This window comes from Ambystoma mexicanum, chromosome 3q (assembly GCF_040938575.1).
Source record: "Ambystoma mexicanum isolate Mex_15411 chromosome 3q, UKY_AmexF1_1, whole genome shotgun sequence".
Lineage (NCBI taxonomy): Eukaryota > Metazoa > Chordata > Amphibia > Caudata > Ambystomatidae > Ambystoma > Ambystoma mexicanum.
This window is the reverse complement of record NC_090926.1, coordinates 57,291,800-57,318,320: the sequence shown is the minus strand read 5'-3', so window position 1 is coordinate 57,318,320 and position 26,521 is coordinate 57,291,800. Positions and strand designations below refer to the sequence as shown.

Here is a 26,521-nt window from a genome sequence, read left to right as displayed (position 1 = left end):
GAAATTCACTAGACAGTCTCTCAGTACCGATAGTCTTACGGACTGATCAGTTTCCCCATTAGAATCAGCAAAAAGACATGGGAAGTAAATCATAAGGCTTTTCTTAACTGCAAAAAGTCAGGGCAGGATTCAAAACAAAGCAAAAAGAAAGGGTGCCAAATAGATGTTTATGGGAAGAAAGCAGCAAAAAGAAAATCTTTCCCAACAGTCACTCACCAGCTGTGTAGAAGCCTTCTCAACTATCTTCTTTAGGGATGGCTCAGACGATGATGCAGCAGCCGAACGCTTCATGGCTGGGGCGTGAGGTACACCTGCTATGGGGTGGATCGAAGTACGAGGAATGGGAGAGTAAACAAAAAGGTGGTGAAAAAATATAAACACCATAAAACATGTTTTCTCATTAGGATCGTCTTTGGTCACACCAACACTTTAGATAAACTATATTCCTCATGCCATAAGGGGGGCAGGGGGAGTACATGTAGGGGCCAAAATCCGATCACAAAAAACGCAACCCATAAAAACGGCTTCCTTCCTTTAGGGTATAGAGCTGTCTATGACATCAGCCTGACACATACACAATCCATCCTTTCTAACTTCAGGTAGGCACACAAGGTTTTAAAAAAAATATACATAATTTAATGTCTATCACATTGCAATTAAAACAATCATAAAAAAGATCATACATTTGTAAAAACAAGTGGTGTTTGACTCTACTATATTCCATTTCATTGCAATCAGTATGCTTTAAACACATTCTGCCGTGTTCTTATACACGACTCTTGCAAATACCCACAAACCGTTGATATGTACAAGATATAATATTCCCCTTTTGTAAGGAGCACAGTGTGTCAACACTCAACATGTGTTACTGGAATCTATACAGTTCTTCAAATACAATTCAAACCAATTGTCTTTTGTATTTTCATAGATTCTGTCTTCAGGACACATTTTCTTTCATGTCACGCAACCATGGAATGCGTGTTGCATACTACGAGCGAGGTATTCCCCCACAGATCTACAAAATTAAAAAAGACAGACATACATACATATAAATATCTTGTGTGAACTTGAACTTGTGTGAAAAAGCAAAACGTGGCTCCGTCGCAGACTGAAAGCCCGAGGATATCCATGTAATACGGAGATCCTTTAAGAGAGTTAGGAACATCAATAGGCAGGACTGCCTTAAAAAAACAGCCTATGACGAAAGAAGATAAGATCACATGTGTGTCAACTTTTTCACCTGTAAGCAATGCACTGCGACGGAGTATACTTAAAAACTGGGGGATGATCAACACGGAGGTCTTTACAATAAGCAAACCACGTTTTGCTTTTAAACGCATGACAAACTTGCGTGATAAATTGGTCCACACATACAAACCGGATACCGTGGACAAGGGCCCTATGCAGTCTACGTTGTGGAGCACACAACCAATAGTGGGTCACTTCAAATGTGGCAATTGTTCTGTATTCAATCTCGCATCCAACATGAAGGAGATCGGTTTAAAGGGTAGAAATTGGAAATTAAGAACCTTTTCGAATTGCAACACAAAATGGGCAATTTATGTGATAAGATGCCTGTGCGACTTACTGTATGTTGGAAAAACTAAACGACCCATAAGACAGAGGATCTGTGAACACAGGTCCTGTGTTAAAAATAAGGTACCTGATAAGCCCCTTGTGGCTCATTTCATTTCTGCTAAACATACCCATGAAGACATTCGCTGGTCCATAATCCAAGTAATTGGGCCCCACCCAAGAGGGGGGGATAGAGATTTGAAATTAAGGAAAACAGAGCAGAAATTGATCTATGACCTTAACACAGTCAAAGATGGTTTAAATATCGCCATAGAGTGGGGGCTATTCATACATTAAGATACATATGGGAGGAGACACAGATTAAAGTATGCTCTATAGGTCGTTTCTTCATCCATGCCAGAAGTTACATATGAAAACTGATAACAAATTCACATACTGTGTTTAACGACCTACTTTCCAAGGAGACCTAAACATTAGACTGAGACACACTATGCCATACTTTCGCTCAAGGGCTGTGACACTCAGTATGAAAACTATGCCACTAGGGTGGTCGAGACTATTAGTCGTATGGGTTGTAGATGTAATCCCCTTCTCTATGCACTATCTTGAGGCTATCTGGGCATTGGCGATATAGTTTTGTGATGCACACTACATTTCCCATGATCCACTGAGAATAGAGTAGTCTACCGTGCAAGCGCACAAGGCAGCGTCATGACGCCATCACGCGAATAGGGCAGATAACAATCATGTGACATCGGCTGATACGACTGCACGGTTCAGACGAACACTCGCGTGCAGGCAAACGAGGCGGAATAAACTTGCGGTAAAAGAAAAGGTAAATGAAAGGATTTTTCAACATACAAAAGAAGGCAGAGTGAGGGTTGTTGTTCACATTAGAAATGCTGTTGTTATAGGTTTAACTATCTGGGACCTCCTTTGAGATGACCGACGGCCATTTAGAAACACGGTTGAATACAGAAAATCATGAATATATGCTGCGCTGCACTCGCATTGCCTAGAGTTTTTTGGTAAGACAGAGTGATGAAGGGGCAAGGCAGACGACTTAAAGAGATGGGTTTATAACTCGTTTGTGGCACTGTGTGTTTTATTGTAGATAGACAGCAGTCCTGAATATTTGCTGAACTGACAGATCCCTGAAATTGAGAAGAATTTCTTCAAGGGAAAAGTGAAAATAAGAGGTATTTGAGATCACCGCAATAAAAATAGATATGCAGGGTTGTTGTATTAGAAGTTGTGATGATGACAATGCGCCATGAGAAAAAAGATATTTTTAACATGGTATTCAGTAAAAAGAAAAATTGGTTGATGTTCTAAAGAAGTATGGCAAAGGTATATATTCAACATAAAAGAAGTTGTTGAAGAGAGTACTCTGATGAAATTATAGTCAGGGACACGCAACACGCATAGCATGGTTGCATGACATGAAAGAAAATGTCTCCTGAAGACAGAATCTATGAAAATACAAAAGACAATTGCTGTGAATTGTATTTGAAGAACTGTATAGATTCCAGAAACACATGTTGAGTGTTGACACACTGTGTTCCTTACAAAAGGGGAATATTATATCTTGTACATATCACCGGTTTGTGGGTATTTGCAAGAGTTGTGTATAAGAACACGGCAGAATGTGTTTAAAAGCATACTGATTGCAATGGTAGAGACAAACACAACACTTGTTTTTGCAAATGTATGATCTTTTTTATGATTGTTTTAAATGCAATGTGATACCCTAAAGGAAGGAAGCCGTTTATATGGGTTGCGTTTTTTTGTGCTTGATTGTAGTCCTTTCCCATACGGCCCCTAAAAAGAGGACAATACAGCTCTGGTTAGCTGATGGGGCCAAAATCCTGCCACTCTGCCGCTGCACTAAATATCAGTAGACAATCAGAATTTAACTCCATGCAAGATTCTCACATCGAAACCTAAGTATATTTAAGTATGGACTCGGGTTCTTTTTCCCCTTTCCCTTTGTAACCCCCCCCCCCCTTCAAAAGAGACAAATTGTTGGCCTATAGCCAGGCCCTAATCAAAAGTCATTGAGAAGAAGCCACAACAGTTTTCATATGAAGATGAATACCTGCTGGTTACATGTACCTGGAGCACATACAATTGGGGTGTGTTGGAATGATTATTAAGCTCCATACAGTGGTGGTCATGGCACAGCCTTGTTGACCTAACAAATCTCTGTGCGGGGGGAGAACCTTTTCTGAAGGAAACTCTACCCAAAGGTAGTAATTCACACATGATGTTATGCAACAGGAATGTCACACACAAATTAAATCTGGTGGCAGGATGCAAATTATAAAACATTTCTTTAATCAGGGGAGAGGGCATAACACATACATTATTTTCACGTAGTCCTTGGAATCCCAGTCTTAAAGATATTTTACTTAAACCCTGTGGGTCTGGGTGCTTAGTTGCATCTCCTGACTGAAGTACTGCTAGAAATTGCCTCAGGCTCTCCAGGTAGTACTGGTGGTCCAAGAGCTGCCCAGGTCTAACCCTCAGAAGGTAGAGTGGCGTGGTTAAAAGATAAAATATACACTTTTAATTTATACCAAATGAGAGAACGTCCAATATATATATATATATATATATATATATATATATATATATATATATATATATATATATATATATATATATTCCCTTTTTCTGTGCATTTAGCTGTAAAGCAAGCTTTATTTTTATAGTCTTTATGTAAGAAAAGATAGAGAAAAATCCTTACACTTAAATCAACTTTGTAAAACAAAAGATGCAACAATGTATCAGATATAGGTAGAAACCATTTCAAGAAGAGTCATTTAGAGCTCAAGGAGAGTCCTTCTTGGAAAGAACGATGCAGTCACAGATATGTTAACAGTTTTACTATCTGGGCCAACAAATTCACAGACCAAGGGACATCAATAGTGTGGATTTGGGGAATCCTTTGGCAGGAAAGAGTTACCTTTGTGCAAAGGTGTCCCGCTGAGCACTTTCTGGAGTTCTGGTAGAGTGAGTCGCGCAGGAAACCCTTTAGGATGAAGAAGAGGTCCAGGGACAAATAATTAACCAAAGAAAGACTCCCCAGTGGTGCCAGAGACCAAGTACAGAAATACCCTTTCACCAAAAGAGCAGTTTTGCAGCAGGCGATTGTCGTTTGCTGTGCATGTTCTTCAGCGACCACAAGGGTTCCAGTGACAACACAAGAGCAGGAGGGACCCAAAGGCCCTTGGGAACAACAATTATTCCTGATTTTGTGATTCCCAGGTTGAAGGTCGGATCCAGAGGTGTGGAAAGGCAGTTTGACTGTGGTGCAGCAGTAGTCATTGTTGCAGGGTTCCCACATCACCTTGGGCAATGGATTCAACTTCTGAGGATGGGGTCTGCTTGAAGAGAGCCCAGAGAAGAACGAATATCGAAAAAAGGTTGAAGAAGTCCCACCCTAGAGAAGCCACCCATAGAAGAAGGCCCAGGAAGGTGACTTATGCAAATCTTCAGAGCCCTACCAGCAAAGGGGCACCTGCTTTTGGGTCCAGGGATGAAGGCACCATCTGTTGCTTTTTGAGCATTAGCTGTGATCCAGCTGTCCACACTGGATCACGGTAAAGGAGCGCCAGAGCGGATTCCTGCTAGCTGTCTAGGGAAGCGGAGACTCCCCATCAGATTCTTCAGAGTGTCAAAGGTTGCGGGTGCAGAGCTTCTGTCCTTCCTCAAGCAGCCGACCTTCTAGGAATGCAGATACAGAGTTACAGAAGTAGACCAGGTAAGTAGGTAAAGGGGTCTTCTTATATCTCCCTTGAAAGGGAGCGAGTAAATGCAGCACCCAATTACACACTAAGAGTCACTCAAACAGAGGGATGGGCAGCCAATGTCAGCCAATCCCTCCCATCACACCCAGGCATTTTGGAAGGGTCTCGAACACAAGTGAATGAATCCACACTATCCATACAGGAATCTTCATATGCTCGTCAGAATGGTTGCAGGCTAACTACAGCCCCCACTCTTGGGACACCCACATCCAGTGGCTAAAGATGGCCAATTCTTCTTTTATATACAAAGAGGGTCATGGACTAGTCATGTGGTCCTTCAGGCCTTCCTGGCAAACTAAGACAACCTCCGTTTTGGTGAAATGGAGAAGGGGGTCAAAAAGGATCCTGCCACGTAGCAAAAATAACAGCGGGCTACCGCATGTGGTAAAAAAGGGGGCTTTTTGACCAACCCTTGTTAGGAAAGATGTCTCTTTTAGGAAGCTTACCCTCCAAATTCGATGGACACCCAAACATTTTGCTTTTGTTTCTGACCTGTCCTGACCTTTTACAAAGAAGTGAAGCCTTTACCTTCATGTCCCTGGCCTTTTTGCTTACAGGTTACATCCTGACGAGAGGAACATTTTGTTTGTTTGAAACAAGAGGAGCCTAGGCTTGGGGGAGGGAACCCTGAGAGGCCCAACAGGAACTGTGTCTTTTTTGTTTCCAACTGGAAAGATCGAAGCTTGGGGAAAGGAAACCTCAAGTGTCACAGAGACCCTGTGAACTTTACTTGTTTGCTGCAAGAGCACTACGTGGAAAATTCCAAGGGCGAGCCTTTTGAGTTGAGCTATTTCGAACTGGCAGAATCCCACCTATTGGTAAGACTACTTGAAACCAGCTGTGGTTTACGTTTTCTTTTCAATCACCATTTTTACTGTAAGAAGATCCCCTATCACATTTAAGATTGAGGGCAAGCATAGGATTGGACACCAACAAACTTTGGTTTTGGACTTACAGACATTGACGGCCCTAAGAAACATCAGTTGAGGGAACAATGTCCTTTGAGTTAGGGCCAGAACGGCATTACTCCAGCCCCACAAAGTTTGATAATAAAGCTTTTCTAACTGTTACTTTTGAGTCTGTGTCTCTCTTGATACCATGCCTGTCTCACACTGTCTAAGTAGAATCATTGTGCATTTCACTCACCTCGCCGGAGACTAAGCCTTCACCACTCTCCATGCTTACCTTGATTGGGTTTGGCCCACCTCTTAGAGTTCCCCTGTTCACTATAACTAGGATGGCTTCCTGAAACCTCCCCATCAGGTCAGATTTGAGAAATCCATTTTAACAACCAGTTACTGCAACTTCATACCACTGCAAATAACAGTAATGACTATTAACACATTTTCAATTTTACTTATCGGCCTTGGAAGAATCAGGGGCGTCATTGGCCATTCTGAAATTTGGATCTGTGAGCTGCATATTGAACACAGATCAGAAATTATGAGTTACTCACTGTAGTGACTAACGTACTCTTAGTCCTTAGTCCCCTTTCCTCCATACTGCATGGGCGCCCCTTCCAAGGGATGGGGGGTAGAACCTTTTTCACCAGAAAAAACCTTCTTCCCCTTTAAATTTAGAGGCATGCGGGGGTGCGGCCCTGGGAGCATGTGCTGCCATGATTCCGCCCTCCGGTGCCACACCTCAGTCCCCATTCACGCGTCGACAATAGATTTAACATTGCCTAATGACACCAGTATTATGAGGGGGGGGATGGTGGGACGTATGGAGGAAATGGGACTAAGGACTAAGAGTACATAAGTCACTACGGTGAGTAACTTATAATTACTCTTACGGCCCGTCCCCTTTTCTCCATACTGCATGGGCGATTACAACTGAATGTAGCCCCAGGGTGGAGAGGAGATCCTCCTTAAGCAAATAGGTTCCCGAGAACCGCCTTTCCGAAACTGCATCAGATCTAGAGCCGGCATCCAAACAGTAATGCTTGCAGAAAGCTGAGGGAGTGGCCCAAGTGGCCGCCCTGCTTATGACTTGCCAAGGGACATGGCGCTGGAATGCAATGGCTGTTGCCTTGGCCCTGACTATGTGGGCGTGCATATTGGCCGGAAGCGGCTTGTGCTGGCCCTCATAAGCTTCCTTGATGGCCTACACCATCAAGTGGGATATGGAGGCCTTGGAGGCCCGATAGCCTGGTCTTGAGCTTCTGAAAGTGACAAACAGGGCGTCCGATTTGCAGAAGCCCTTGGTCCTGTCCAAGTAGAATTTCAGGGCACGCCCGACATCCAGCAGTGCAGCATTCTCTGTGCCTCGTCCTTAGGATCAGCAAAGAATGTAGGAAGGACTATTTCCTCGTTGAACTGGAAAGCAGACAGCACCTTGGCCAGAAATGCTGGGTATGTCCGCAGGACTACTTTGTTTGATGTGGTATTCCTGCTCCTGTCAAGTCCAGGTGCCGTGAACAGAGAGGTTGTCCAGGGTGGCTCCCCAGCGAGGAGTCTGTGGTGATGGTGGCCTGCAAGGTGGGCGGCTGAGAGGGCTTGCCCGTCCCTAGGTTGCAGTCCCTGGACCACCATGTTAGGTCTGGATGGAGAGATGGAGGAACGTTGATCATCTCGGATTGAGAGCCCCGCTCTTGGTTCCATGAGGCCGCGAAGTGCAGCTGGATCCTCCTGAACCTCAATCTCGTGTGTGGGACTGCTAATAGGACTGTCGCAAAGAGACACAGGAGATGCTGATACAACCATGGTCAGGTCACCATCTGCTGAGGAAGTGGGTGGTAGCCTTCTTGATGGCCCAGATCTTGTCCTTCGACGGAAATACCTTCTCGGAGCACGTGTCCCAGATGAGGCCCAAGAATGTCAGAGCCTGCATGGGCTGCAGCTGCGACTTCTTGAGATTGAGCGAGAAGCCCATATCGTGCAGTGAGTTCATAAGGGCATGGGAAGAGTGGTGAACCTCTTCCGGAGATGTAGCCCTGACGAGCCAATCGTCGAGGTATGGGTAGATGTGGAGGCCCTGCGCTCTGAGGAGGGCAGCCACCATATTCATGATCCTGGTAAAGACCCTGGGGGCCGAGACGAGGCCAAAAAGGGAGGACCTTGTATAGAAAATGGTAGCCCATGATTCTGAACCATAGGAAAGAACGATGGGGCTGCCAAATCGGGACGTGTAGGTACTCATCCTTCAGATCCAGGGAGCACATCCAGTCTCTGTTGCACAATGTCTCCGCTATAAAAGCTGGCGTAACCATCTTGGATTTTTGTAGGTGTAAGGAGAGGTTGAGGGTGGAAAGGTCCAGCACAACTCTCAGGCCCGCCTGGTCCTTCTTCTGAATGGTAAAAATCCTGGAGTAAAAGCCTAAGCCTCGCTGGGAGGCTGGGACTTCCTCCACTGCTTGGCTCTCTACGAGTGACCGGATCTCCGCCCGAAGAGTTGCTGTCCCAACTTGAGGGAGGGGAGGGGAGAGGGGAGGAGAGGCTGGGATGGGTAGGTGGTACCCCATGGATACTACAGAGAGGATACAGGGGTCCGTGAAATTTTGGCACCATAAATGTGCATGGAGAGCAAGCCTGCTCCCCACTGGAGACATGTGGACCCGAAGGGGCATGTCATGCCTTCTTTCCCTCTGAGGCTGTCACGGAGGAAGGGGACTGGAAAAAGCCCCCCACCCTCCTTTTGTTGCTTGTGCCGGTTCTGAGACGGCTGCCTGGATCTCCGTTCCTGGAAGCCACGGAAACCTCCATACTTACGCCCCCTGTCGGAGTGCTGCTGTAACTGGGTGTTCGACTTGGGCGTGGTCTTTGTCAAGATGGATAAAGACTTGGCCCTTTGTGAGCTGTTTTTCTTCTTGTCCAGTTCTTCGTCCGTGGTGGAGTGGAAGAGGTGCCCCCCCCCCGAACGGTAGATCTAATATGCGTTCCTGGACGTTTGGGTTAAATTACTTCGGCTAGAGCCAGGCTGTCCTTCTCATGTCCGTGGCAATACAGATGGCATGGACAGAGGTGTCAATATGGGCCACAGTGGATTCCATGAGGTCCTGCGCCACCAGCTTGGCCTCAGCCAGCCCCACCTTAAATTGTGATTGGCTGTGCATAGGGAGTTCCGGGAGGAAGTCCGCAATTTCCCGCCATAACCTTTGGTTAGCGGCAGCCAGCATGGCATCAGCGTTGGCCTGACGGAGATGCAAGGACGCGTTGGAATAAAGTTTCTTCCCGTACGCCTCCAAGATCTTCTCCTCATTGCCTAGCAGCGCCAAAGCAGAGGAGGTTGAGGATGACTGAGGCTTGGAGTATAGTGAGGCTGAATCGATCACAGAGGAGTGCGGCTGAGGATGGGCCGAGAGCAAGAGTGTATCCCCTCCATCTGCCTGTACTTGGCGTCCAGGCATCGATTGATGGCTGGATAGAGTGGGGCTTGAGCCAACCCTTCTGGGCCAGGGAGACTACATCGGCTTGCAGAGAAATCCCTGTTTTGGCAGAGGGGCGTCGTGTGAGGACTTCAGCCAGAACCCCCTCTGCCAGCTGCTTGACCTCGGGTTGGTGTAGGCCCAGGTACTCTGCCAGCCCAGCATGACGGTCGTGGAAGGCACTGTCTGAGGATGGCGTGTCCGGATCCTCCTCCTCATCATCCGTATCCTGCAGATCAGGGGATCTTGCGGAGGTGGAGGAGTAGTCGGATCCGGAGGCTGGGATACAGTGACCGCGGCTGGAGGCTAAGGAGGAGGCGGAGGCTGGAGCAGAACCGCCCGAGGAATCAGCTGGGGAGCCAGAGGCAGCGGGGGCGCCGGCGGAGGTGCTTGTGGTGCCGCTAGCATAGTCGGGAGGACTTCCCTGATGGCATCCTTGAGGATAACCCCCATCCGAGGTGACTTCATGAGGCCGAAGAACCTCTCTTCACTGGCCGGAGAGGTGGTAGGGGGTACTGATGGGGTAGCCGGGAGCTGCTGGAGCCGCTGCATAACCTGCCCGTATGGACGCAGTGGGAAGCTGCCCTGCGCATAAGAAGGATAGGTTGTAGGCCACGTACCTGGTTGGGGCCAGTCCCACCTTGACACTCGTTCTTCGCGAAACTCCTGGAATGGCGTTGGACGGGTGCCTCTGTCTGGCGCGGCAGCCATCTTGTCGAGCTGCCTGCCACATACCTGCAACGTGTTGCTCGGCTCGCTGGGCCCAGCCTCCTCCAAGACTTTTGCGTGTGGATCACAACACCTACCCTGCTCCTCGGGCCTAGACCCGGTAGGTGCGACACCCTCGACCCGGGGGTCGGTAGAGCTGCGTTTAGGCGCCGCCTCAGATGTATTACCGGTACTAGGGCATAGCCCCTCTCGGCCATATTTCCGGTACAAGGGTGGAGCCCCTCGGATGACAATCCGGTACAAGAAAATCCGGTGCAAGAACCTTCCGGTCCCTCAACACTACCACCGGGAGGATCCACGTCGGGCCCTCCCGCGCGGGAGAGTCCTTGGGAAGGCGTCTCCTTTGCGGGGTGCGATGGAAAATAGTGGCCCTACCTTCGGGCCTGGCTCAGTGTTACACAAAGTTCTTGAGATCCTCTGGAGGCGACTTCTGGAAGCGCTCCCTCCACCTAGCTAGTCTGTTCTTCAGCGCTTTCGATGACAGCGAGCCACACGCTGTACAAGCCTGCCAACCGTGGTCTGGGCCAAGGCAACGTAGGCAGAGGGTATGGGGGTAAGAAGTTGGGAAGAGCCCGTTGCAGGATGGGCACCTGCCGAACCCTGTGGAAGTCTACATTCGCCGGGGAGGAGCGTGGCGCCTGAGGACCGAGTACCTGAATGATAAAAAGACAAAAAAAAGATAGAGAAGTATCTGCGGGTGGAATTACATGGCCGAAGCCAAACCCAGGAGTGCTGGTGAATTCGGCCCCTTCCCGTAGATGCGGAAAAGGGGAGTGGGGTGTGGCACCGTAGGGCGGAGTCAGGGCAGCGCATACTCCCAGGACTGCACCCCTGCACGCCTCTAAATTTAAAGGGGAAGAAGGTTTTTTCTGGTGAAAAAGTTTCCGTCTTCCGACCTTTGGAAGGGACGCCCATGCAGTATGGAGGAAAGGGGAAGGGACGTAAAAGCACAGTGAGTGCTTAACCTATTGAGCTATTGAGCTGCTTTGCTTAGGAGCTAGTAAAATAGTTTAGAAGGCATAGCACCTCTCCAAAGAAATAGAATTCATAAGCTAAAATATCACTAGGGTTGAGGGATTAAAAGGAGTTCCACTAACTTGGGTAATAATACCTAAAAACAAAAACCTTACCTGGAATACTAGAGGGTACAAACATCCCTTAAAAGGAGCAACCAGATAACTGCACCCTTTTGGATGCAGGTATTTTTTTGCTACAAGAAAGCTGGTTGCTAGGAAATCTGGATATTGATGGCTATAAACTTTACGTTAGAGAAGAAGAAAAAAAATGGGACGGAGGGTGGGGGGTGGAAGATGGCGCAGGGACAGCCGGGCGTCCGGCATCTTGGAACGTGGGCTTGTACCGGTGGTTCAAGCCCGCGTTCCTAGCCACCTTCCTTATTGGCTGGCTTCCCTGCCCAGGGTGCTAATGCAAGATATAGCAGCAGTTACTTGGATAAGCAATAAAAATAATAGACAGGCCACTAGATGGTTAAAGTTCTTTATCAGCAACCTTATGTGTATGCTTAAATAGGAGAGTGGAGGCCACTTGGGAAGCTGGCAAGAAGAAAGCGACCATAGACTATTTTTTATTACTCTGAAAGATTTCGGTCTGGTGAGGAGTCTGACCACCAACTGTAACAAAAATAGTGACCATGTCCCCTTGAAGCCTGAATTATGTAATGGCAAAAGCAAGTTAAAAAGGGAAGAAGATTAGAATGATATGCGTTAACAACCGGACCACATGGTTGGCCCAAAACATTGAAAATCTCAATGTATATGTAGTACCTGCTGCTAAAATCTCTGTTCCGGAAGTACCTGACATGAGAGTGAAGGAGATTTCATCTTGGAAATCAAACGTATGTGCAAAGTTTGGGGTACTGCAGCCCAAACACATTGTGTACAAAAGGTATCTTATGTTGTTGCCAAATCAAGAGACTATTGCGGTGTGAAATTAGTGTCTTGCAAAAAGATAGAGGTGCTGGGGACGAGTTACTGAAGGCACCGTTCCAAAATATAAAAGAGAACTATCGGAGCTGGCTGAAAAATTATAACAGGTCTCTAAAAAGAGGTCGGTGGCAAATCATGTTTCGCACTTTGGCCAAAAACGATTCCAAGAAATATTGGCAAGTGATGAATAAAATTATGTCATCACATAATACTGTGATCAACGTGACTGATGAGGCGACATGGTGTAGGCATGTAACTGAGGTTTATTCTAAGGCAGAGCAACAGCTAGATTTACTTTAGAAAATTATAATGGGGAAGATATTTTTAGAATCCCATATGTAACCTTAAAAGCTGACCCCTCATGGGACAGATCACATCCGCCAGGGATTTCAAACTCGCTACTGGCCTTCTTCACCTGTTTCGAACCTTGGCGGTGGTAGACTCATGGAGGCTGCTTCACCCCGGGGAAAAGGACTTCTCTTCTCACACGTACACAGGACTTCCTCCTGAATAGATCTTATGCTGACCTCCCCACAAGTCATCCCGTTTGTTGACGATGTGACCATAGGAACAAGAGTTCTCTCAGATCATGCCTTCGGGCTCCCAACCCTGATCCGCCTCCCTGACGCCGTTTGAACCTATACGATCCTATCCTAAATCAGATGCCATTAAGCGGCTCCATTGCTACAGTGATCCAGAACATTTTCCGGGAAAACCTGCCAGAAGACACTTCCCCAGCTAACGCCTGGGACGCTATGAAAGCAGTAGTCCGAGGTGAACTGATCGCACACGGGGCAGCATTCCACAAGAGCAATCAAAGGACTTGCATGGAGATTGAGGAGGAGGTCCGAAAAGCCGAGACCCACCATAAGCATAAAGGCTGGTCCCTGCGGACCCATTGCACCCTACAGATAGCCCGGAGGAAGCTGGAGGTCCACTATGCAGAGGAAACAGCTCATCTACTTGCCAAATCCAAGCAAGACTAGTATGCCAAGAACAATAAAGCAAACACTTTTGGAAGAGAAATTGGCCAAGACAAAGAGGAAGAACACCATAGTGGGCCTCTGCGACCATCAGGGCAAACTCCAATACGCTGACCGAGAGAAGCTACAACTGGCTGTGACCCATCTTTCTGAGACAAGGTCGACAACGCCCCGAGACCAAGCAGACCAAGCAGAACAGCGGCAGTACCTGCGGGAGGCCGCCCTTCCACAGCTCAGGGAATCGGACGGAGAAGGACTGGATCGGTGAGGCGGTGGGGGCTGCAATCAAGTCTCTAAAGCCTAGAGCCCCAGGCCCAGATAGGTTCACAATAAGGTTCTATAAAGTATTCCGTCCCAAACTGGTGGCCCCGCTAACAGCCCTCTTTAACACATTTGGGGTCTCGGGTACTATCATCCTGTCAATGCAGGAATCCATAACCGTGATGTTGCCCAAGCCCAGCAAAGACCCCTGGGACAGTAGTTCATACAGGCCCATTTGTCTGCTGAACATTGACGCCAACGTGTATTCGAAGGTTTTAGCAAACCGCCTGGCGTACGTCCTGCCCACCCTGATAAACCCAGACCAAACATGGTTCATAATGCACAGAACACCTAGGGACAACATCCTCAGGGTCCTAAACATAGTGGATATAGCAACCCAAGACTCACATAAATTGGCCCTGTTGGCTTTGGACGCCCCCAAAACCTTTGAAAAGTAGACTGGACCTATCTACAACTCAGCCTGGAAGCTTTCCACTTCGGCCTGAATTTTTGCAAACTAGTCCTGGCGAACTACCAATCCCATAAAAATCTTCTCCGAGTTAACCACTACCTATCAGATCCGATCCCCTTAACCTGCCGAACCAGACAGGGATACCCCATCTCCTATTTGCCCTAGTAATGGACCCTTTCGCCCAGCGGATCCAGCAGGACCCGAGCATCAAGGGCCTTCCCATTGGAGCCTCCCAGCACAAGATCTCACTCTATGCTGATGATGTGCTGCTATCCATAACAGATATTCAGCCTTCTCTAACGTCAGCCCTTTAAGAGCTCTACAGTTTCCAGACAGTAGAGGTAGTTGCCATTAATTTGGGGAAGTCAGCGGCACTGGGGGTAGGTCTGGAACCCGGGGATCGTAAGACCCTGGAGCCCTTATGCCCAATCCAATGGAGCGAGAAATCTATTCCCTACCTGGGAGTCCAGATCCCTGCCTGCCCTAAAGATGCATACCGACCAAACTTTCCCCCGCTCTTCAAAGAGCTGCAGAAAGACCTTGAACGATGAACCACACAAGAGATCTCTCTTATTGGGCAGATCACTGCCTGCAAGATGAATCTTCTCCCACGCTTCCTCTATGCCTGCTCCCCTTTGCCCGCTTCGATCCCACTGCCCCTCCTCAGGCGTATGCAGAGGAAAATGCTTTGGTTTGTATGGAAAGATAGGAAGGCAAGGATATCCCAAAGGGCCATGATGGGCAATGCCCGATTGGGAGGTTTGGGGATCCCCGACCTACGTAAATATCAAATAGCGGCACAAATGGCTCATGTTCAAGCGTGGGCCATGACAACTGGAGCTCCGAGATGGGTGGAGCTGGAGCAGTCCCGCCTCACTTTCCCTCTTTGCTTCCTTCCCCATTTTCCACCTCTGTTGCAGAAGACCTGGGTGGGGATCTTGGCCTCCACCACACACGCCCTTACAACATGGGACTGGGCGTTAAAACACAAGGGTATCCCGGGGGGCTTGGGCCCCTCCTCCCTGATCTTTCATAATCCAGCCTTTTCGCTGGGGTCCCACCCACTGAACTTTAAAAACTGGACGACTGGCTGTCTGGAGTCTTTGTGACAACTCTTAGACAACGGCCAACCCTGCTCCTTTCAACAATGCAAAGCTGTCTTTCAACTATCTGCAACGGATAGGTTTTCTTATTCGCAACTCCAACATTGGTGCTTTCATCCACAAATCCGACAGTAAGCATACCCCCAGCCCTCTTGAACTCACTCTGAAGGAGTTGCCGGTGAGGGGGAAAATATCTACTCTTTACAAACTGCTTTAGGAGGATACACTTGCCACCAGAGCTCCCTACATGGCACAATAGGAAGCAGATTTGGGTCAGCCTCGGGAAAACCAAACAAGGGTGGACGCGTGGGCCAGAACTCACTCCTCCTTTTGCATCACCAACCGGGAATGTGCCCGCAAACTACTTCAGCGATGGTATTACCCCCCGACCCGTTTGCATCATCTCAATCAATCCCTTGACCCCAAATGCTGGTGCAATTGTGGACAGCCCGGATCATACTTTCATATGTGGTGGTCCTGCCCATCCGTTCAATCTTTCTGGTCTCAATGCGACTCTGCTATAGTTTAGTTTATTACTTGTAGTGCGCACCAGACCCGGGGGCATCAGCTTGGTTACATAAGGTACATATTCATACATTGGTACACAAAGATTACAAAAAAGAAATAGAATACTATATATAAAAATACTATACATATACAAATGTGCATATTGTCACATGGGGTCCAATCAGATAATGCATAGAGTACATTCAGAGGTGATAGAAGTTATTAATCAACAGACACAGTAGAGTGCTATATACATTTGGGAAGCATATTGTATGTGTACTGTTAGACTGGGAGGTCTATAGAAGACATCACTCAAGTAATAATCCCCGGAGAGCCAGAGACTATTTTGCTAGGTGCACCAGTGCCGGGGACCTACCCGAGATCGGGGAGAACGGCCAACCTCCTTACGCAGATGCTATTGGAGGGAAAAATCATAACGGCCCGACCTGGAAGACTATTGAGGGCACTTCTATGACTCTTTGGTGGATCAAACTCTGGGATAACTTGGTCGCAGAGAAAGTAATGCCAGCCAAGGCAGGTCTCTTGCACCAGTTTACAGACATATGGGCCCCACTTCTGGACTATGACTGGAACTTTCCGGCGCTGGCCCACAAGTCTCAACTAGCCCGATAGGTCCTACAATCAGGCGCGGAACTATCCGCCGACGACCCTGCCCCACCGGGCCAAGAGGAGGATTGAGCGGGGGATAGGAGGGGGGAACCTTGAGGGACTGGGACTGTGCCTACTCTGTCTTATCCATTTGAAACTTAAGATCAATCTGTATTTTATATATGCCTGTACTTGAGCAACCGGTTTAAAATCAACATGTTGAAAAAATAATAATAATAATAATAAAGCTCCCAAGCGCCGGAGGGATATTGTATTAAAAAATAACCCTGAAATTTGGTCTAAGCTATTATATCAGTACAACAAGACGACACTGGATAAATATGTCATCCCGAGCTTGTGGAAGCATTCTATACAGGTCCCTGTACATAAAAAGGGTAGAAAAGGAGACCTACAACGTTAAACAGGCTTCAGGCAAGGGTACAAACACAAAACATTCTTATTATGAGGTCACTTACAGCTGGTACCAACAAAGCAAATTCCCCCCCCTAGCTTTGCAGCATTTATTGATTACACTGTTGCTTTTGATAACGTTGATAAAATCCTTTTGTGGGATGAATTGGAAAAATAGGGATTACTGGCAGGAATACTTGATCTAGTGGTTCAGTTGTATAGCAACACAACTGCTGCTATGCAACTGGATGAGGAAGGACTATGCACTCGTCCCAACGGCACCAATCTAGCGTTAAAGCAAAGGTGTGTCAAGGGTGTGTATTGGCTGCAGTACTATTTAACCTTTACCTGGCAGATATAGAAATGGCATTTAAGAACATAAATAACTTTACGACTTAATTGGAGGGGGGTCAACACATAGGTTGGGTTATGTGAAGGCATCATAAAGCAATATACAGACAACAGATTCAAAGTTCAAACAAAAATGGTTAATTAACTCAAATGTCAAGATGGTTGAAGTCCTAAATTTCCCTATGCTAAGGTGGGATTTCCCTAACAAAATAAACTAAGGATAGCCAGAGTCAGTGAGTTGAACTTAAAAGTCTGTATAGAACACCTATACCTGCCCCAGGGATGTCATTTACTGCGACCTCTGAGGTCTCCCATGCGACCGCTGTGGTCACCCTTGCGACCTCTCGGAAAAAAAAGAAAACCATATTTTTTTTCTTTTTTTTTAAATGAAAGCTCATGGGCTGTGGCCAGCACCATGTCGCTCTTTAGTTTTGGAGTAGCTGGCTTTCTTGTTAAAGCTCCTTTAAAAAAAAGAAGAAAAAGAAGAAAAAGAAGAAAAGGAGTGACACAAGTCTAACACTTTCAGCACTGCCCCTAAATAAGTAAGATTAGGAATACCAAATAATGTGTCTTTCTGGAATTCTATACAATAATTCATAGACTCATTAAAGGTTTATTTCAGGAACACTTCAGGGGGTGAGTCACTGAATTAGTCTGTTCTTAAACGCATCAACTCAGCCCTTCATCCTTCTGAAGTCGATAACTGAGTACCAACACAGGTTGGGTGATATTGGGTGTATATTTTTTCCATATAAAGCGCTTAAGCGTAAGTGCTATATAATAACACATCATTATCGTTTAGTCATGGACGTCTGCTTGCATTCACAGTAATTTGGTAATATGGGCCTATACACACTGATCTTAACGATATATATGGCGATCCATTATTGTATGAAATGTACATCACATTATAGTGATATCGGAACCCTATTTTTTGTAGTATACAATGCTATGTGATAGCGCTTTCTGTTTTGCCAACGGGTGAAAGGTCGCGTTCCATCGCATCCCGCGATATCACTTAGGGGTGGGATCAAATGACATCACTTCCTGGGGTCAAGGGTCGTGTGATGTCACTTCCGCTACCCCTGACATTTTGGTGAAATGACATCCCTGACCTGCCCTCACAACTACAGCTAAACAATGTGTTGGGATGTCAGCAACAAAAGCAACAGTGCTCCAAATAAAGTTATGAGTTCACTTTCCAGCTCCACTTCCCCATGTTCAAAACACTTCCACAAAGGCTCAGGGTTCCCTTCCCCAAGAAGACAACAGGTCCAAAAAGCAAAAGGGGGGTTAGGGGGACCTCGAGGTCCCCTTCCTCAAGACAACCACAAAGTTCATAAGGTCTCAGGTTTCCGTTCCCCAAGACTTCACCCTCCCCAAGAAGACAATACAGTTCCAAAAAAAGGGGGTCTTGAGGTTCCCTTTCTCAAGACATCAGCTGGCTCAGCTTGCCAACTTAAACTTAGTTCAATCTCTCAATATTTAAAACCAGTTCCAGGTCAACTTTACACTCCTAGTTTCTTGACAGTTCAAACGGATTGCTTTCTTCTGCTTCACTTGAGCAATCTCTTTCATATATGTGGATTTACTATCTGTATGTTTCTTTGGCTTTCACAGATACGGTATCCCGGTCCAGGCGCAGTGGTCAGACTTCACGATCCACTCATTACAGGTCATGCAACCAGTAACCCTAGGCTTGCTTGCCCACACAGGGTCTTCTGTAACTGCACCAGTGTTCTGGTTCCCATTCACTTGGCTTTCTCCTTGTCAGCCTTTTATGCGACAATGTGTTTTCCTCTTTTCCAGTCTCTTGACCATGCCACAATGTGCTCTTTCATGCAGTTCATTTTGTGGTGCTCTCTTTAACCACATTGCCACTCTTCAGCAATATTCAATATTTGCTTTTCACTGCATTTTAAGCAATGTACAATCTTTGTTTTTCACTGCGTTTCATAAGATTTGTTGTTTGCTTTAAATAGATTGTACGTGTACTTCACACAAACTTGTCATCTGTTCCTCGGTTTGTTTAAAGCTTTCATTTAGTTCAGTATTCAATAGTTCTGAGCTTTTATTCTGTTGCTCACAGTTAATCTTATTCGTAATTTTCATTACAACCCATTGCTTTGGATTCACCATACTTTTATCATCTTTTGTTCATTCAACATTCACTTTTGCTTTCTAACAGCCTCCAGAAGCACCCCGGTTTGAGTGTTTCCTGTTGTGTACTCGCCAGTCCCTGGCGTCTCTTCCAGGCGGCTGCTTTCTCTTCTGTTCCACCGACATAATTCCTTTGGACTGCGAACCCAGCTCGCACTTAGATCCACTCTCTGTGGGTTGCTGGCAGCTCCACTTGCTTCCCGTGGACGCTGCCGGTAGCTTGCAGCAACCAGATTTCTTTTGCGTCCGCAGCATCTGTTACGGACACCCGACCAATGAGGCTCCCACTGCTGTGGCCCTCTCAAGGCCCGCCAGGGCCTCAGCTACACAGCTGCTTTGGGATTCTCGCTGGCATCCTAGCTTCCCAGCAGGCCCATAAGCAGTCGACTCCTTCTACATAGGATTCTCCCATCAGGCTCACAACGCCCGACCTGGCATCTCTCCTGCTTGTCTCCCTGTTCTCCTAGCTGGTTCCACCTTTTAAACACCTGCATCCATTTGACAGGTTGAACGTGTGAGTGCTCAGGTCCAATTGCCTGACCATAGTTAGTGGAGTACTCAGGACATGCCTGTCCCTTAGAACAATCTGTAGGCTTCTTCCTCGTGTCAGTACTGGATTGGTGAAATGACATGTTGGTGTGCACTACCCCTAGTCGTCTCTTCCGCATTCCAGTATAATGGTATGAATGAGTAGAAATGAGGGGAAATGGTTTGCAATAGCCTATAGTCAGGGGGAGGGGGAGGTTGGCTCTTGTAAGGAAAAGGGGGATACCATGTCTCGCCTGCAGATATACTCATCAAATGCCCAAGGACCCTCCACCCAGATGATCCTCCATCGCATCTCCAACCCCAGGGTCAGGATCCAAAAGTGAAGGCCTTTCCCTGACCACCTGAGCAGAGGATCCAAGGGGAGTAGGTGTGAGGATACCCTCCGGTTTCTCAGTTAGTTACTCTGACGACCTGGCTCTTTTAGACCACACACCTATTGGATTGAGTAGGGCAATTCAGGCAATGGGTCAATATTCCAGGGACATTGGCCTAAATATAATATCGCCAAATCTAAGGTAATGCGCTTTAGTAAGGGGAAAAAGGGATTGATCCAAAGGTGGTACATGGAACAACAAGAGCTCTTGCAAGTGGCCTCAAATAACTACTTGGGAGTTTTACTTACTAACTCTTTAAGTGAAGGTGCGTTCAGAGAAGCCCGTACTTTAAACTTTATAACAAAAGTGGCCACTATAAGGAACTATGTAAATCAACATGGTGGTTATAGCCTTAGTGGTCTCCTTATTGTCTCTGGTCAGAGCCTAGTGCCCACCATATTGTATTGGTATGATGCCTACTTAGGCAACAAATACGCATGGCTTGACAAGATAGAAGCCAAAATATGGTTATACTGGTTGGGAATATCTCATTTGGTTCCGACAGAATTCCTAAGACTCAAACTGGGAACTAAGTATTTAAATACACAGCCATAGTAAGTAAATGTAATCTATACATCAAAATCCATTAAAAAAACAAACTAACAGGATATATCAACTAATGTGTGACCTTATGCGTACTAAGCAAGCTAAGATTTTAAATGACTTTCTTGATTTGTTAAATGACTTTCTGTTTAGGATTAAATAACATAAATTGGAGCTTTGTTATTAATTCTATTACAAACTGTTGGTAACTGAAGCCCTTACATGGGATCACCTACATAATCTTGAAAAAGTTAAGAAAAAAAGCATTCAAGAGATGGTTGCATGGCCATAGCTCTTAGGCTTTGCACAGCCATACATAAAAAGGTTCCTGGTGCCGCATATTAGGAAGACATTCTGCTGCTTATACTTAACCAGCTACCATGTTTGTTGGTATGTGTGCCACTAGAAAAGAGGTCATGGCGTACATGCCAAAAAGGGAGTGTAATTGAATCAGTAAAGCACCTATTCATGTATGGTGACAGGTGTGTGGTGGAGCGATGAAACTTATTTGGTAAATGTGTGCATAGATATGAAAAGATTTTAACAGATGAATTTTGGGTACGTTATTATTATTATAATTTAAAATTGTTTATAAACGCGCTGAATACCAGAGCGGTTTCTAAGCGCGGACCCGGGATTCAAACCTATGTTGATCTGCGTCTTTTTGCTTCCAAGACAAGCGTGTTGCCACTGAGCTATACTACCCGTACTACGTTGTTTGGCAGGGAGCCAAACATCATTAATTATTGCTGTGGTGAAGATGTGGTTTATAGAGCATAAAAGACTAAATGCAAGGTATAAAATAGGCAGTGTCGCATAGCAATTTGCTATACAATTCTGTAGGTTTGTTTATTAAATCAACACTTTTGTAGCAAAGCTAGCTATTTATGTTACCCTGTTCAATTTCAATAAAAACGCAGCTCACCCTGCGTTCCTCTCTTGCCCCCAGGTTCTCTCCACCCTCTTAACTGTTCACTGCAACTTCAAAGGGGCTGATGGAGAGTGCAACAGTTATAATTTCCTCCACTCTTAAGTGCCAAAGTCCTGTGTGGCAGTGCTAGGCAAGGTGTTCATATTTTTCAAATAATTGCAAACCAGATATAAATCGGGATAATACTTTTATTAGCTAACTATATACTGCCGGGCAAAGACCAGTATGTGTTAACTTTATTTTCTTTTAGAAGACAGTCATGCAATTGCATTCCTCCGTTTTTACATAATGCATAATAGTATTGTTACTTTAAAACACTGCATTGTTTCCATGCTTTACAGTAAAGTGTAGGTTAGTGTATCTAAATCTCATAGTGTCAACTAGATTTCATTTTGTTGGGAAGATGCATCATATTGATGACTGAACACTCTGAAAATGTACATGATCAAACGGCCCATAGTCTCCAAGCGTGGGACCGGGATTCAAACCTGTGTTGCTTTGCCCAGTCATGCTTCCAAGACAAACGAGTTGCCCTTGAGCTATCCTCCAGTTTCAATATTGAAGCCAACATCATAACACGTGAAAGGCGGTGCGACAACTGTAAGGGTCCCAGTACAGATTTAACTTTACCAAAACTGGAATGTCCTATTCTACCATTTCCCCTAAAGCTACCCAAAAGTACAACATTTTTAAGGTCCCAAAGACGCATTTTCCTCAGATACAATTGTGATACTGATATGGTGTACATATAGATGTCTTAATAACATTTTTTTTTTAGAAGATACAAGATACAAAACACAAAAAGGCACCTTGTGTTCATCATTCACTAACAAATCTTGGCCACCCTTAGATGGTGTAATCCAGCATACATCAATGTGTCATTTGAGATTATTTCATGAAGGATTAACACAATGTGCCTACCATGCATGCATAACTTTCCTACAACTGCCTTCTTTATATCTTTTTTTTAAGTACAATAGTAGAGAAAGTTGCTTAACTCCAGACACCAAGCATCCTGGATGCTCTGCACCTGTGAATCGGGTTGGGGAAACAACAAAAAGGAGAAAATGCCTCTGCTTACCTGGGGGAGGGTTACGAAAATAGTTGTAATACTGAGAGAGGTAGGTCATGATGCTTAGACGGTCTGGAACTTTCATGGACACCATGTCTGTGGGATCCAACAGGGCTGGGATCCCCAGCTCTTGCTCCGCCACTTCGAAAGCCTAGGGATGGTGAAGGGTAGAGGAGGTAAAGGGGGAGGGGAAGAGAGCGAGAGAGAATTGAAACATGACATGAAAGCAACAGCAGAGAGAAAATGGAGCAATTGAAATAAAGGGAGTGCAAGTGGAAACAAACACATTGGGATAACACGAAGTGGAATATGAGAGAAAATTTAGAAGGATATGGAGTAAAGAAAAGGGTGAAAGAGGAGAGCAAAAAATGGATATGAAAAAGTATGAGTGATGGGGAATGAGGAGAATGGGAGAGCGAGATTGATAGAAAATTGGGAGTAAAGGAAGCAGAAAAAGTGTTAAACAGATTGGATACATGGTGACAAAGGGTTATGTTGAAAGTGTTTGTTTTACATTAAAGCAAAGTGTTCTGTGCAGAATTTGACCCAAACACAGAAAAGGAGCTACTACCAGAATCTACATCAGTGATAACAAAAACATGGTTTAGCGTTTAAAAACACATGGTTACAAAGCAGAAGCTTCACAAAAAGTCTCAAAATGGCATAAACTAGTATTTGTTTTTTGCTTATTTGTTTTGGTTTATTTTAAACCTTTACAAAAATCACTAAAAGACATTTTTACATAACATTTTCACATACATTTTTTTACTTGCATACCAAAATTAAAAAGAAAATACTTACATTTTCATAAGACATTTACAACACATCTATCTTACATTTCTTATCAATAAAACATAAAGCCAGTGTAAAATCATAACACTTATTTTCATACATAGTAGTCCTACCTCCGTATTACTATCAAAAGAAGTATACGTCATTTGAGCGGAAGTTTACTCAACTCTCCAGCTAACACTGGTTATTGTATTTAACTCAATTCGCAAATATTTTTCAAAAAAGCAATTACGCGAATACTTAATACAGTCGAATTCCCATGCAATATTTGGTACCATAATTGTTCTCTATTGACAGAGCAGATCTAGTTAACAGATTGTTCAAAGTACAGAATTCTTTGAGTAATAAGAGCAGGTCAAATAAGTATAATAGGTTCAAGTGTTTCGTCAGTTCCCTCAATTTTACAAAATCTACACCATTTCAATGTTTCAGAGAACTTATTCCGAATATTAATTATGTAATTAGTATACATCACATTCATCTTGAAACGCAAGTAGTCATTAGGTATCCTTCTACTTGGATACTTCAACAAATATCCCTCCATTTCAGGGAAAAATTTCCAGAAAAATAGGCCTGACAATAGATTTTAGATTTTACAATCATAGTTGTATTATGTTGCCAATCACTACCTCTTGAGATTTTATTAATCTTTGCAGGATTGGTAAGCAACATATTGGGAGACGCCCCTAATTTTTGTAATACATCCTCAACCTCAGTTTTCAATTTATTCCTAAAAATCACCTGAGGTTTCAGCACCCGCAATTGCATATAAGGCCTCATCTCTATTAATTATGCATTTCCTCCATAATAGTGCTTGTTTCTAATAATGAGAGGTTTTAAAGATTGAAGTCCAAATTTGTATCTAATAAGTTCTATTGGAACAAACTTAAGGAGGAAAAACAAAATCCCTCTACATATAATGCCCTGCAGCAGCTTTAGACAGTCTTTAAATTCAAATGCAAAACATTCCAAGCCATATAGTAACCTTGGTAGCAATTTCATTGTGTAGAATTCTCTCATTGGTTCCATGGAGAATTTGCTATATTTGTTCTCTATTATAAGCATTTGCTGCAATGCTGTTTCAGCTTTTAACTTCAGTTGATTTTCAATCAAAGTTATCGACCCTGTTCCGGAGAAATAGTATCCCAAATTTTTTAAAGCACTTTGACATTTTATGTTTGCCCTTACAATACCATGTATAAGCAAGTTGACTCCTATTTACTTTTCCCAGACGTAGAATAATAGTTCTCGTAGGATTTATTTTTAAATATAACTCAGAGACAAATTTCACAAATTCATTGATCAGATGTTGTAAACCAACTTTAGTACTGTTAAGTAGCAGAAAGTCGTCCGCATAGGCAATCCATTCAATGCAGACATCTCCCAGCTTAGGTGAAACAAGTCCCTTGTTTTTCAGAGCTCGGTCAGCTCCGCTAACATACAGATTAAACAGGGTAGGGACTAACATACATCCTTGTCTTAACCCACTGGTAATAGCAATCTCGGACAACAACAAACCCTGTGAATTTAGACAAACCTTTAATCTTGTATCTGAATATAATTCTATAATTATACCCAGGTCTCTCAACTTTGACCAAAGAGTTGGTCGATCCACCATATCAAATGCCACGCTGAGATCCACTGAAGCAATACAAATTGGATTTGCACCATTCAACAGTGATTTGGTCTGCAAACTACATAATACCAATCCCCAACAGTCTGTACGCATATTTTTCTAGAAACCAATTTGTTTAAGGTCCAATCTGTTGTTTAGAGTAATCCATTTCTGGATATCTTCTAAGACCATGGACACAAAGATATTGGAGTCTGGATCAGCAATTGTAATGGGTCTATAGCTGCCAGGATTTAATCGTGGGCCTTTTTTAAAGACGGTAGTACTATAGGCAATCTCCAAAATTGGGGTATAGTTTTAGTGTTCAAAACATCATTATAGAGAATAAACAATACTCTGGCCCAATATAAAGTGTTACATTTCAAGATTTTATTAGATAATTTATTAGGGCCTGGTGAGCCAGAATTCTTAGATCTCATAATCAATCTGGATACAGTAGCAATTGAGTTGTCCAGTATCCATTCCGTAACATCCGCATTATCTCAGCATTACATCTGCATATGTTAGGAAAATGATCCAACCATGCCCTTTCAGTAATTGGGTTTAAAGTCTGTCCTTCTGGGTATGTTCCAGATTGTTAATAAGATTCCAAAAGTTAGATAAATTATAGCCCTTCAATGAGTTCAACATTTCTTCTCCATCCAGTTGAGACCTTCTACCTCTGTGACCAATTAACGAGTTCTTATAACGCTGTTTAACCTTTTTGATCATATTCAGTAGGCAAGAGTCATGGTCCCCCTTTTTCAGGAGTAGCCATATCTCTTTCCGCATTGCCGCTTTATGATCATGTACCTCCGAATCAGTATTTGTCACGTCTCCTCCCACTGTCTCACCTCCTCCCAGGCCCGCATTAGCCACGCCTCCCAGACCCACATCCAGCACCTTTCCACCTGGCCCCACACGTGTCACCCCTCAAGTTCCCCACAGCCCTCGCCACCATGCACACACTCTGCGGCAGCCAATATCCAGGCTACGGCCCTTTTTACATTGGCATCTACCTTAGTGCTTACATCCCAAGCAGCGCTGGTGTACGGCGGCGCTCCGACATGAGCACGCAAAGTGCCTCCGGTCATGTGACCATACGCCGGCGGCTGTCTCCCTTCACAGCGAGGGTCACTTGACGCGATTCAACTTTCCCTTGTGACTCGTGTCACGTGACCATTTCACACAGTCAAAGGGCAAGGGAAACGCAAAGTGAACGCTTCACAGCTGGTTCGTTGGAGTGCTGCACAGCGTTTTTGAACATTTTTGGATTTTTGGATTTCTTGACTACGGAACGTTCTACGGATTGGATTGCTCTTCCCTGCTGTTAAGTTGAACTGTTGTTCTCCGGTATTACGACCTTTTGGCTTTGCTATTTGGATTTTGAACTTTGGACTTT

The 26,521-nt window shown here is 44.9% G+C and overlaps 1 protein-coding gene across 2 annotated transcripts in view; it reads right to left on the bottom strand.

Annotated features, from left to right (window-relative positions):
- Nucleotides 1-26,521, bottom strand: part of MICALL1 (MICAL like 1) — a 453,077-nt gene that overhangs the window by 304,223 nt on the left and 122,333 nt on the right. The window contains exons 4-5 of one of the 2 annotated variants that reach the window (XM_069653074.1): nucleotides 22,725-22,866; nucleotides 217-314 (exon numbers count right to left, since the gene is read on the bottom strand). In XM_069653074.1, the coding sequence (XP_069509175.1) occupies nucleotides 217-314; nucleotides 22,725-22,866 (240 nt within the window). The remainder of the gene's footprint in view (nucleotides 1-216; nucleotides 315-22,724; nucleotides 22,867-26,521) is intronic. The other variant, XM_069653075.1, reaches the window with a different exon arrangement.